The 14671-nt window shown below is 35.4% G+C and overlaps 1 protein-coding gene across 12 annotated transcripts in view; it reads right to left on the bottom strand.

The window, feature by feature from the left end:
- USP9X (ubiquitin specific peptidase 9 X-linked) overlaps nt 1-14671 on the bottom strand; it is a 167241-nt gene that overhangs the window by 87183 nt on the left and 65387 nt on the right. For all 12 annotated transcript variants that reach the window (XM_070256585.1, XM_070256591.1, XM_070256588.1 and 9 more), the window contains 5 exons: nt 12718-12971; nt 8665-8810; nt 6475-6554; nt 3384-3496; nt 1832-2050 (listed from right to left, as the gene is read on the bottom strand). In XM_070256585.1, coding sequence (XP_070112686.1) covers nt 1832-2050; nt 3384-3496; nt 6475-6554; nt 8665-8810; nt 12718-12813 — 654 coding nt within the window. In that variant the 5' untranslated portion in view covers nt 12814-12971. Of the gene's footprint in view, nt 1-1831; nt 2051-3383; nt 3497-6474; nt 6555-8664; nt 8811-12717; nt 12972-14671 lie in introns of those variants that run through there.

Raw genomic sequence — 14671 nt, 5'->3', positions numbered from 1 at the left:
GCACATCCTCCTGTATACTTTAAATAATCTCTACATTACTTATAACACCTAATACAATGTAAATCGTTGTTTTACTGTATGGTTCAGTGAGTAAAGACAAGAAAAAAAGGTCTGTACATATTCAGTCCGGACAGAACCACCGTAGGCCTTTCGACAGGCAGTTAGTTGAATGTGCAGATGTGGAACCCATGGATATGGAGGGCTGACTGTATAAGAATCAAATGCATCTAAAAATTTATGTACTCAAGACAACCTTTTATACCTTGCTTTCTTCTAAACGGCCACATTTTAGAAGCCACTGAGGGAAAAACAAGGGGGGGCAATTTGTCTACTAAGCCTTAAGGAAAAATAATTTCTACAATGATTTAAAAACAAAAAAACACAGGTCCAAGACAAAGGTAAATGCTAAATAAAAGGTAAATGCTTTAAAGAGAGAATATTGTAGCTAAGGGTAGTTTTGATATGATTTTATGATAATCTAAATCAAATTCTCTAATAAATCAACTACCATATTTCTATATAATTACAGGATTTTCCTACATTTTTATTTGGTCTTAAAAAGCTTATTCAAAACAATTAAAAATCTGAGCATTTAATTCACCAGGTCCCTTTTGGTATTCAGCAATTCTAAGATAGTACATATTCATTATGCAGTATGTATTTTTATTTCTCCAATAACTGGAATGAAACTATTAGGCTGATATACTCAACAGTTACATATGATATATATAAAATAGCACACATGCACAAAGTAAAGAGTTAGTCTAAAGCTAATCTTCTCATGTTTTCAGCAGCAACGTATATTTAAGAAATTAGGAATACTCAGTAGTAATACTCAAGAAGAGCTAGGCTTCAAAGGAAAATATAAAAATATCTTCAACCAGAAACCATCTTAAATCAAGTTATTCTCTGTGAGTCTCTTTACTGACCTATAGAGCAAAAAATAAAATAAAAAAGGAATACAGGTATATTTCGGAGACTGACATTATTTAGACATTAATTTGATTTACTTAAATAAAAGTAAGCCTGAATTAGATAACATGACCCTTGGGAAATACCTGAAAATCTCAGCTCTAAGTTCAACACACCCTGATGATAGCCACCTTTGACAGAAGAAACCAAGCATTGTATGTATAAATTCAAATCTTCCTGGCTGGTTTTATAAGGCCCATAATATTAAAAATGTCTCCCTAAAATCTGAAATTTGAAAACTATATATTGTTAATTATTTAAAACTTAGTAAAAGAAATATAGTTTAGGGAAACATTGTTTAAAGTGTATACTGTTTATGTTGCTATAGAAAATTTATCCTGGAGAACTTTCACATTTATGTATATAAAATATATTTCATTAACACTTAACTATTTTGCTTTCATTTATAATTTCTATAATTTTAGTTTTATGACATTATTAGACATTTATAGGATGTACTTGATCTGGGAGTCAAAATCTTAGAATGTCTAAAATAATCATGGCTTTGGTCAAAGAAGTAACCACCTACTCTACTCGTATTTAAAAGGAAAAACATCGTCTGTTTCATATTAACCCAAATTATGTCTATTTGCCAAGAGGCTAGGCAGAAGACAATGGTGACTAACTACATGGAGAACGAAAAAAAAGAAAGAAAAAATAATAATTTTATTTGCCAACTACATCTCAATAAAGCTGAGGGGGGAAAAAAGATTCTAAAATACAAAATAATGCAGAATCCTTTTAAGAGTAATATGAAATTATTCTTCCCCATCTTAACAGGAGGTTCAGATCATTTAAAGTTTTGTGGCAGAGCAAAGTAACTATAATATTTAATTTTGAAAATAACAAACCAACGCACTTTTGGTGATCGAGGGTCTGGTGAACGAGCAAAGAGTTCATCTTCAGGCAACTGAACATTTGAGGAAACGGATTCACATGGACGTGTACCATTGTAGATATGGAATTTGCAATGAGGATTTAAGGCCATGGAGAGAAGTTCTAAAAGTGGAAACCAGTCTTGGGACAACTTGGCCACACATAGCTCCACCAGGCGGTGAGTATTGTTGATAATACACCTCTGTTATATAAAGGAAAAAGGTGATTTATAAGATCAAAACACTACAATTCCAAACAGAAATGTTTCCCATCTTAATTAATTATATCTTAATAATGATCTATTTTTCTATACAAATCATTTGAATTATGTTTCATTTCACTAATAGGAGGACCAAACTGATATATCAAGAAAGACAAATTAGCATTTATTTTATAATTTATATATACTACCTACTTTCAAAAGCCATTTGTAATGGCTTATAAAATCAAGTAGGCACTACTCTATGTCCACAAACATGATGCAAATTACCATTGTTTTTCCTTTGGAATTTATACACTAGAGGCAATAATTCTAAAATCTAAACAACATATTAATTATTCAAGGAGTACATTTGCTATCTAAGCCTCAATGCAAAAGTCTGACACGACTTCCAAAATTTCCATTTCTATACCTATAAAGTTACATGTTGAATCAGGAGAAGTTGGGATTTTTATGCTATCGTTCTCTGTGAGAAACAGTTCAGAGCACAAAAGTACCTCCTTCACAAATTATGACCCTATTTCCACAGTATAAACAAGGAACAGAGACTTGGAGTAACTAGGGCATTTCATCAATCTAAGATGCACATTTTTTCACTTTTTAAGATCTCTGGAATCTGACTGTATCTTATAATCAATGCATAGTCCATTTTCCTAGACTGAAGGTGTTTGTAGAGAAGATTTGTCTTTGCTTTTGCCAGTCACTTGGGGACACCACCAAACTGAGACCAGTTTAAATTCTCCGTTTGAGGATTTTTTGTATCACACTTATAATTTGAATTCAGACTACAAAACTGTTTGAATACTGCCTTGTGGTTTAAATTTTAAAGATATTTTCCCCCATCTAACTGGTGCAAAGGTTGAGACATATAGATTTCTTTGCTGTCTCTTTCTGTATGGTTAACTTCATTGCTCTGCATTGACCCCTTTGTGTCCCAGATATTAGATTCCTCAGCTTGGGTGTTTCTCTTCCTTAGTGGTACATAAAATGAGTGATTGGTACATCTCAAAATTGATACCATCATATTTTCAATGAAATGTGGTGACTTAAGGTCACAAGGCACTTGAGAACCCAGGAGACAAAGTAAACCAAAGTTTCCTAACTCTAAATCTCACATTCTAAATGATCATACTTCCGTCAATATAAAGTGTAATTTATAAAAGCTATTTTAAAAGTTTCTCATTTTGAGACCCTTTAATTCAATTGACGGATCAAATATATAACCAAATATACATTTTATGTATATATAAATGAGAAAACACTCACAAGTATCACCATGTAAATCTGATTTTTTAAAATCAAATGCAAGACTCACATGAATTTCAAACTTCCAGCCACTCACTGCCTCATCTGTAAGGATTTTAGTGAATGATATTGTTAGTCCATCTCGAAAAAATCGCTGACATGCTTCACTTTTAACATCAAGGCCTAAGAAAAGGGAAGAAAAATTAATGTAAACAAAACATTTCTCTGATTACCTTTCAATGTCCAATTATATGATAAAAGGTAACAAATAATTGTAAACTGTTCACTGACAGCTAACAAATGCAGACTAGCCTTGGAAAAAAACTCACAGCATTATCTATTGTGAGAGGTCAAAAAGGTAATCATATTGCAAGTATTATCAAAGTTCCTATGTGTCAAAAGGTAACTGATTCAGAAACAAAAATAACCTTGAATGAACTTCAAAAATACTTAACTTTATAAAAGTACATTAAATCAAGCAATATTAAGATGAATTGAAAATATTTCAAATTATGACACAGGACCTTAAACACAAAATGGTTACCAGTACCATGTGATAGGGAATCTAAATACTTCATAGCGTTTTACTCTCTGAAAATACCTAGGTATAAATTTAACCAAAGAAGTGAAAGACCTATACAATGAAAACTATAAGACATTATTGAGAGAAACTGATGATGACATAAAGAAATGCAAAGAGGTTCCAGGCTCATGGATTGGAAGAATAAACATAGTTAAAATTTCCATACTACCTAAAGCAATCTACAGATTCAATGAAATCCCATTCAGAATCCCAGTGACATTCTCCACGGAAATAGAACAAAGAATCCTAAAATTCACATAGGGCAATAAAAGACCCCAAATAGCTAAAGCAATCCAGAGAAAAAAGAACAAAGCTGGAGGCATCACAATCCCTGATTTCAAAATATACTACAAAGCTACAGTAATCAAAACAGCACGGTACTGGCACAAAAACAGACACACAGATCAATGGAACAGGAGTGAGAGCCCAGAAATAAAACCACACGTCTATGGACAGCTCTTCAACAAGGGAGCCAAGAACATACAATGGAGAAAGGAAAGTCTTTTCCATAAATGGTGCTGGGAAAACTGGACAGCCACATGCAAAAGAATGAAAGAAGGGGCCGGCCTGATGGCATAGTGGTTAAGTTTGCACACTCTGCTTTGGCAGCCTGGGATTTGCCAGTTCAGATCCTGGGCACGGACCTACACACTGCTTGTCAAGCCATGTTGTGGTGACATCCCACACAGAAGAACTAGAAGGAATTACAACTAGGATATACAACTATGTACTGGGGCTGTGGGGAGAACAAAAAAAAGAGGAAGATTGGCAAGAGATGTTAGTTCAGGGCCAATCTTCCTTACCAAAAAAGCCTGTAAAAAAAAAAAAACCTATGAAGCTTTAAAAAACAAAACAAAACAAACCAGACCATTATACTTCACCATACACAAAAATTAACTCAAAATGGATTAAAGACTTGAAAGCAAGATGTGAAACCATAAAACTTCTAGAAGAAAATATAGGCAGTACAATCTTTGACATCGGTCTTAAAAGTATCGAGTACCATGTCTACTCAGGCAAGGTAAAGAAAAGAAAAATAAACAAAGGAGACTACATCAGACTAAAGAGCTTCAGCAAGGCAAAGGAAACCAGGAACAAAACTAAAAGACAATCCACTAACCAGGAGAAAATATTTGCAAATCATATATCTGACAAGGAGTTAATCTCCAAAATATATAAAGAATTCACACAACCCAACAACAAAAAGACAAACCACCTGATCAAACAATGGGCAGAGGATATAAACAGACATTTCTCCAAAGAAGATATACGGATGGCCAATAGGCACATGAAAAGATGTTCATCATCGCTGTGCATCAGGGAAATGCAAATCAAAACTACACTAAGATATCACCTTACACCCATTAGAATGATAAAAATAACTAAAACAAATAGTAACAAATGTTGGAGAGGTTGTGGAGAAAAAGGAACCCTCATACACTGCTGGTGGGAATGCAAACCGGTGCAGCCACTGTGGAAAACAGTATGGGGATTCCTCAAAAAATTAAAAATAGAATTACCATACGACCCAGGTATCCCACTAAGAGCTTGAAGTCAGCAATTCCAAAAGTCCCATGCACCCCAATGTTCACTGCAGCATTATTTACAATAGCCAAGACGTGGAAGCAACCTAAATGCCCATCAACAGATGATTGGATAAAGAAGATGTGGTATATACAACGGAATACTACTCAGCTGTAAAAAAAGAACAAAATCATCCCATTTGCAAGAACATGGATGGACCTTGAGGGAATTATGTTAAAATAAGCCAGTTAGAGAAGGATAATCTCTGTATGACTCCACTCATATGAGGAATTTAAAAACGTGGACAGAGAGAACAGATTAGTGGCTACCAGGGGAAAGGTGGGGTGGGGGGTGGACACAAAGGGTGAAGGGGTGCACCTACAACACGACTGACAGACAATAATGTACAACTGAAATTTCACAAGATTGTAACCTATCATTAACTCAATAAAAATTAAAAAAAAAATAGAACCTCATCTTTCAAGTTTTTTTTCTTTTAGAGAAAAATCAAAGATTTTCTGTGCATTAAAAAAATAATCAACATATGAGCTAGAGAGTTTACTTTAAATATGAATACACACAAATTTGGAATATACACAAATTTTAAGTATAGCTTCAGAGAGTTCACAAATACCCCTGAAGGCTGTCCAAAGGATATAAACTCTCACTCTAGATATGTATCATAAGCCGTATCAAGAAAGCTTAGTTAGGGGCTGGCCTCGTGGTTAAGTTTGTGCACTCCGCTTCGGCGGCCCAGGGTTTCACCAGTTCGGATCCAGGGCGCGGACATGGCACCACTCGTCAGGCTAAGCTGAGGCAGTGTCCCACATGCCACAATTAAAAATATACAACTATGTACCGGGGGCTTTAGGGAGAAAAAGGAAAAATAAAAAAAATCTAAAAAGAAAAAAAGAAGAAGAAAGCTTAGTTACAAGTTCTAATCTAGGAATATACAGTAAGTGTTTATAAGAGAGGAAAACAAAGTTTTCAGGGATGAAATGAAAGTGTATGTAGTAGCACACATTTTGGAAAGCATAACAACATCCAAACTTACCTTTTTTACTAAGATCAATAGCAGCTTCTAAAAGCACTTCTAATTCCCCTTTTGGCAAAACTGGAACCACCCATCGAGGCCTAAGAGTTTTAATAATATAAAAAGATGTTTATTGGTTGCACACTAAAAGAGGCACTATAAATGAGTTACTAATTACTCACTTATATCAGCATGAAAATATTAAATATTAAAATAACATTAAAATAGTAAAACAAAGGTTCACAGACTATCTGCTTTGTGGGACTAAGTGACATCTGTTGTCTCTACAAAAAGTTGTGTCTACAAAAAGATTTTTTTTAAGGAACTGTCAAACATATAGCAATGAGAGGGAAAAAATGAAATTATTTTAATAACAGAATATCAAACTATTACATAATCAAATATTAATTAATTGATACCTATTGTGAAAGTTCATAGGAAAGTGCTCTTTCAGGATTCAGGTTAGAGGAGACATTATGATGAACCTCTTAGTTGTCTTCAACTTCTTCACCAAGAAAAAGTTTAGGTGGCAGATGACTGATTTCTGCCTCAATTCATCATAATTCCTCAACTTTTCCTGAAGGTTAAGTGAAACCTGGCTCTCCAAGTCTCGATGAATCCAAAGGCACCCTTGCACCCTCAAACAAGGATGCAGCACACGCCCAGGTGGGGTTTCCTGTGGTCCCAGTGGCTGGCAGCCCAATCATCTAGAGTCCATCCTTTTTCTTACCCCTTCCTCCTCACCACCACTCAACTTCACCCACTGCCCCAAGAACTCTCGTTTTGATAAAAAGTGCTCCATGATCACATAATCTATTAGAAAGCAATGTATACTATCTTTGCCCTTGTTTTTATTTAGATAAAAAACATCATTTGTATTTCTCTTCCCCTGAGGATTTGCTAATATGCAACTTCATCCTCGAATCCACATAGGTACACTTTACTAACAATCACCCATCACCAGACAAAAGGCAGCACTGCACAATCACTCGCTATGATGTCTCTGCTATAGAGAATGACGCCAGGGACATTACAAACAACTTCACATAATTTTTCTTTGTTTGACTATAATTCATTATATGCCATTACTATAGGCATGTGCCAGAATCACATTTAATGTGTTCTTTCAAAAATACCATTAAAAACAATGAATTATATATATATTTATTCATAGAAAAAATACTGAAGATAAATGAAGTGAGAAAAGCAAGTCATAAAATGATATTATAGTAAAAATCCTATATTTGTAGAAAAATCAATACATATGATAATAAACAGAAAGATATTCTGGAAGAATGTACTCCTGATTGTTAGGAATTTTTGGTTGGGATGTGTGTATGTAAGGAAGAAATTATAGAGAACTTTATCAACATAATATATTTCTATGTTTAACAATGCATACTTATGTAATCAGAATTAAAACAAAATGAAACAACACACAATGTTTCTATTTCCCCTGTCATTACATGTAATGGTGTTAAGCTATTTTTTAGAAAGTGAAATACAACAAAACAACTCAGTAAGGCAAGTGCCCATAAGTGTGTTTTCCTTGCTTTCCTCTTTGGAGATGCTTTTCCCTTATCTTCTTTAATTCTTTCTAATTCCCTGCACCTAAGCTTAAATTTTCACTCTCTCAGAGTCTTCCTCCAAATAACCAAAGTGCGTGTGTGCGGGGGAGAGATGTTTGTCCTACAAGTGTGAAAACTTACACTCTGAACTGCCCCGAGATGAAGATCAAGAGAAACAAATCGCTGAGATGGTTAAATGCCTCAGCCTAGGCAAGGGTTCACGAGGGGCAGGCTCCAAGGAACTCAATCTCCTTACAGCCTGGTTTACCTCAGGGCCATGCAAAAATTACTAAAGTCATCTAGCAACCCCAGCAGCCAACACACTAGTAAGGAAAAAATCTTCATAAACTCTCAAAAATGGAAATCACACATATGGCTCTACTACAGAAAACATACCAGCTAGGGTCATCGTCAATCTGAAAACCATTGACATCGTTACTCCCTTTCATTTTTAAAATCCACAAAGAACCATGGGTTACAGAGCACTTGGCAATGACTAAGATGTCAAGGCTATTAAGGAGGCAGTGTGGTTACTGTGATATTCCTGTTCACTCTCTTATCTACTACTAATTACTATGCTGAGAAATTCAGTTGGTTTTCCTACGTACGACACACACTAAAAAACAAGACAAAATCAACTCACCTATTGATCATGTCGTCTAACTTTGCCAGGTCAGTATGTGGAAATGCAGGTTCCTCATCTTCAAGCTGTGGTGGGGCATCACCTTGACCTTGCTCATCTGGGGGAGTTGCCGGGGAATTTTCATTGGAAGAATCAGGCGATGAAGTCTTAATTAAAAATCAGATATTCCAGATTTAGGTTTCTATAACATCTAATAACTCAAACACCAGCACAGATCAGGGGGAAACAACGTAAATTTTTAAAGAAGATACGATCATTGTAAACTTCTGATGTTTCAGGCAGTCTCTGTGTGACTTTGCTTTAAAATAATTTCAATTGATTCTCAACAGCATAAGGAAGTATTCTACTGCCATTTAACAGATAGGAAAAACTCCAACAATAAGTAATTGGCCCAAGGTCACACAGCTCCAAGTCTGGTCAGGATTTGAATCCAGGTCTAATTCTAAAGTTGGTGTTCTTAACCACAATGTACACTGCTTCTCTGCTTACGTTTCCCATTATATAAGCCCTGTCATAATAGAAATTACTATACAAATATGAAATCACATTTTACAGATTAAAAAGTTCGACTTATAAGTTTTATTTTTTAATTTAAAGGGGGAAAAATTTTACTCTGTAATTTCCCTAGTCTCAAACTATTATCCAATTATTAAAAACTTTATGATTGTGGTTTCTAAATAGTTCATGTCATTTTCAACTAATAAGGCTAATTTTATTCTTTCATTCTTCCTTTTTAGCACATTTTTCTCTTACCACCCTATGTTAGCTGTGCATAATATTTTGCAACTAAATGAACGAACTTTATGACTTTTATTCTTAATTTAGAAAGCAGATGGTATTCTCCCTTTCAAACTGAAACCAATCTAAATTTTAAGCTGATTTTTACTTCTCTGTTCTTGAATTTTCTACCCACTGTAGACTGATGGCCCTTTTCCCTATCATTTTAGCACCTATTAGGTACATAAGTAAACGTCTGTATTGAAGACAGCTGGGTACACCACCATTAATCCTCCTCACTTACACAGTGTATATACGAACATGTAGAACCAATGTGTAACTAAATGGCGAACTTCTACTTAAGATGGTGAACACCGTGCAGGTGCTACAGAGCTAGTCTCAAGGAAAAAGAATCTACAGCAGCACAGAATTCCAGTTTTAGAAGCCTAATATAAGTATTTGTATGTGAAATACGTAATTTAGGAAGTCTGCTTTATTATTTAAAAAAAAAACCTCCCCTTCCAGTATATATAAATATTACATACATGCTCATAAAAATCGTAAAGACAAAAATAACAATTAAAACACCTGTAATACCACACCGACAGATAAGAGCCAATGACATTTTCAATTATTTCCTTATAATCTTTGTTCTACCAGTGAAAAAACAAAAAGCCGCCTATGTATATGCATGAATTTTCAATAAAATTGGGATTATACCTGCTTAAGTCTGTGTCCATTTAACATTTGAGTATTTTCCCACATCATTAAGAATATTTTTTTTAAAGTTGATTAATGGCCACAGGGTATCAAATGAATTAAACAAAATTAAGGAACATTTAGTATTTTGCGATTTTTATTGCCAACATAAAGAGAGCTGTAATGAATCTTCTCATATATAAATCTTTGTACTGAACTTCAAGTTTTCCTTACAATAGGATCCTGGAAATGTAATTACTACAACAACAGCATAAAGTGGTTTTTTTTAGGGCCACTGACATATATTTTGCCAAATTCCATTCCAGAAAGTTTATACCCTCCCAATAGCAGCACCCAAGAGTGTTCATCACACAGTGCCTTCGCAGAGGCTATTTCATTTATCACTGAGTTTTACCACACATTAGAGCCCAAAATTCTCTCCTGTGGGAACGCCCTTTTAAAGCAATATCATACATTAGGTGAAAAACCAGACTGATTGGAGAAATTCCCTTTATGCCAATATGTAAAAAGCATATTCCAAAAGTGACCCTTAAATTGGCAGTGATTAAATGCTATGGTTGCGTTCTCTTGGTCCAGTAGTGTTAAATCTCGTGAAATAACTTAAATCCTAACATTAAAAAGTAGAGAATAAGAAACTGAAAGAGCGAGGGATTCTACAGAGAGTTAAGAATGGAATTCGTTTGTTCCTCTGTTGTTTTAATTACCAGTCATCTTCAAACACATAAACAACTATTAGGACATAATGTGGAGGCATTATGTTAAGTTGAATATCACAAACCCAAGAGCTCTAAAAATTATCACCAACACTTTAAAATAAAAGTAAGTTTAGAATAGAGGTTTAATTTTTGTCTAAAGTCATACAAGCCACAAACAATGCAAAAGATGTTAGGAGTCCATGTACAATGCAAGTATAACACGGAAAAGAGAGAGCGAAAGATACTGCAACTCTAACTACTAGCTCCTGGTTTAAAAATAGAAATCTCTGGCATCCAACACAAACCTTTGACTATGTTTAAAGAAACCTGAACACTGACTAACAAATTTATGACACAGGAAAGACTTAACAACTCTGTCCAAGACCTGTGACAATATACTTAAGTATTTTATGTCTTAAAAGTGGGAACCAGAGAGGAAAGGAAATAAAGCTGACACATTTATTTGGGGAAAAAAAAATTAAAACCTGACTCACTCACTTCTCTAAAATGGCAGAGGGAGAGGAAGAAATGGGGGGAGCAGAGGGAGAGCGCATGCGCAGCTCTTTTCTAGCATACTTGTAATAGAGAGTATCTAATCTGTAAGAGCTGGACAATCAAAACTTATCGAGAAATGACAAATGTAAGCCCCGTGCAATAACAATATCTTTGCCTAAAAACTTATCCCTACAGAATTCTAGATAAACACATACCAGCTGTAAGCAGCACGTTTGTGATTCACGTGCATGTACCTCAGCTATAAATTCACCTCTAGGCGCTGTCTGAGCTGCATATCACAAATTTTAGTATGTCTGTCTTATTCAGTTTTATGTTTTGCAATATAAAACTGTATAAATTAGAAAAGAAGGTTGAAAAATCAATTATTGAACTTTCAAGAAACGAGAAAAAGAACAGCAATCCAAATCCAAAGGAAATAAAACAAACAAAGAGATAAGGGTAAAAGCAAACAAGTGGGGAGGGGAGAATATTAAAGCCAAAAGTTAGTTTGGAGGAAGGTTTAATGAAATTGATAAATTCCTAGCAGAGAGAGAATACAAATTAGCAGTATCAGAAATGAAAAAGGAGATGTTACCACAGATCTTAAGACATTAAACAAATAAAAAGGGTATTATAAACAACTTTACCCCAACAAATCTGACAATCTAGATGAAATAGACAAATTCCTTGAAAAACACAACTTACCAAAAGACACACACACACAAATCAGAAAATTCCCTTATTAAAAGAAAAGTTAGATGTGCAATTAAAACCTTTCCGCAAATAAAACCTGAGGCTAGATGGTTTCACGGTAAAATCTTCCAAATGATTAATGAAGAAATAGAAATCTTACACAAATTCATCCAGAGAATAGAAAAAGAAAGACTACTACCCTATGAGTTATGAGGCCAACACAAAATCTTAATGCCAAAATCTATTTTAAGCTCTTAGCAAACATTATTGCACTTGATCCTCTTAACAATCCTACCAAGTAGTTACACTACTGTTATCCCCATTTCACACATGAACAGCTGAGGCTTGGAGGCTATATTAATTTACCCAGAGTCATAAAGCTAGTGTGGCGCAAAGCTGAAATTTGAAGACAAGCAGTAGACTTGAGTCTGTGCTCTTAACCTTCCAGGCTACGCTAAATGATTTAATGCTTTGCTCCGGAATTGACACAGGGCTTAAATACTTAATTTAACGATGAATGTCACTATAAGACACCAGAAGAAGGGCTACATATTCAAGCATCACCATCTATATAGCACTTGAGCTTTCTTGTTACTATGTAAGACTTCCATTTACTTTTCTTAAAATAACAGTTTTATGGTTACTTTGCAAATTATTCAGAACATGCTGCATTATTTAGTATCCCACCGTATAAATACCCACGTAGCTTTAACTAGTATCTTAAACGTCCTACCTGATTCTGTTGGAGGGGTGGCTGAGACTGTCCGTCAGGAGCCTGGCCCTGGCTGTCATTCCCTCCTACTGGAGAGCCACGAGTCGTGGCTGTCATACTCGACACAGGGCAGATCTTTGCAATTTTGTCTGCTTATGTAGTTGTCTTGAGAAAAGAAATTATAGTCCACTTATAGAAGATGAAGTACCAGCATTTGTCAGTCTTAAAAAGCTCCAATTCAAGAATAAACCATCTTGCAGAGACCATTGCATAACCTACAAATAGAAGGAAAAAGTACATTTGTTTTAGATATAAAAAACACAAATAAAGGAACTGTTCAAATAAAATATTACCAGTCAATCTAGTTAGGAGGAGGTGGCTATATAAATGAGAGGGCAAGGTGAAAAGCTACAGTTTCATGAATGCTTTATTCAACTTCATAAACTGATAATGGCACATCAGCTGTTATATCAAGAAAACATACAAGTAAAGCCTTATGACATAATATTTCACTTTTCTCCTGGGATTCAAAAGACATTATCAAGGCACTTAGTTAGTTGCCTTGTTAATTCAATTATGGAATGGCGAAAACTGTCTTCAATTTGCCAATGCCTTAAATGCACCTTAAAAATGTGTATACTCAAGACATAAACCAGGTAATAAAATCTGATTTTCAAAAACATTTCAGAAAGGATTACACAACTAACATTTATCACGGATACTAGGGCATTATAAACCATTTTTAAAACAACCTCACAAGTGGTTTTAACAGAAACTTCAAAACTTTGGGTCAACTTTTCTTTGGAGAGGGTTCAAACTATATACTGCTACTCCGATACAACTGAATTTGTCAAGTGACCCTGACATCCCACTTTTGACAAGGTTTTAGCTACAGGCACTCCCAGAGCCAAGACAAGGCTACAGACTACAAGTGTTTAACAAGGAATTCTTCGCTACCTGACTAACAAAGGTGTACAGGAAAGCAACCAAACCCTCAATTCTCTATTCATTAGACCAATGGGCCTCATCATTAGCTGCATAGTAAAATCGCCTGACGTGCTTTAAAAAACATTGACCTCCAAACCAGTCTCCAGATTGAATAAATTACAATATTTGGGAGTGAAGTCTAGGCATCAGTACTTTTCAAAAAATCTCCCCCAGTGACTGGTTCTAACGTGCCACGAGACTGTGGTGCCACAAGACTGTGAACCTTAGTTGACTGGTTCTAGGTATTCACAAGGGGTGCGAGAAGATGGATTCATTAGCATCACCTGGGAGGGTTTTTCTCCCTCTCCCCCAAAATAAACACAACCTCTACTCCCTCCCACGTCCTTCTGAGAGTGAAGCGGTCACGATCTCGGGGGCGGGGGTGGGAAGCAGCATCATATATTCCCAGATGTGGGGCAAGTTGGGCAGAGGGGATGAGTCCTGAGGCACATCAACATCGAAGAGGTATTGTTTTGGATAAATCTTCACAGTTTACACAGAATTTGTGGTATTTTTCTATAAATTAGAAAACCAAGGCTCTAAGGAGTGACTTAACCAAAGCACAGGTAGGAAAGTCTAGAATTAATTTTATTATCTTGTCCATTAAAACATACTCTCTCTCCGTAAAAAGTCTTTCCAGGAAGTAACCCGAGGATGAATGAACGGATAAACAAAATGTGGAATATACATACAACTGAATATTATTTAGCATGAAAAAGGAAAGAAATTACAACACCTGCTATAACATGGATGAACCTTGAGGACATTATGCTAAGTGAAATAAGCCAGTTACAAAGGGACAAATATCCCATGATTCCACTTACATGAGGCACCTACACTCCTAGAGACAGAAAGCAGAACGGTGGTTATCAGGGATTGGGGAAGGGGAACAGGGAATTATTATCTAAGGGGTACAGAGTTCAGGCTGGGAAAATGAAAAGGTTCTGGAGACGGATGGTGGAGACGGGTGCACAACAATGTGAATGTA

This window comes from Equus caballus, chromosome X (assembly GCF_041296265.1).
Source record: "Equus caballus isolate H_3958 breed thoroughbred chromosome X, TB-T2T, whole genome shotgun sequence".
Classification (NCBI taxonomy): domain Eukaryota; kingdom Metazoa; phylum Chordata; class Mammalia; order Perissodactyla; family Equidae; genus Equus; species Equus caballus.
The sequence above is the reverse complement of the archived record's forward strand: the minus strand, read 5'-3'. Positions and strand labels throughout refer to the sequence as shown.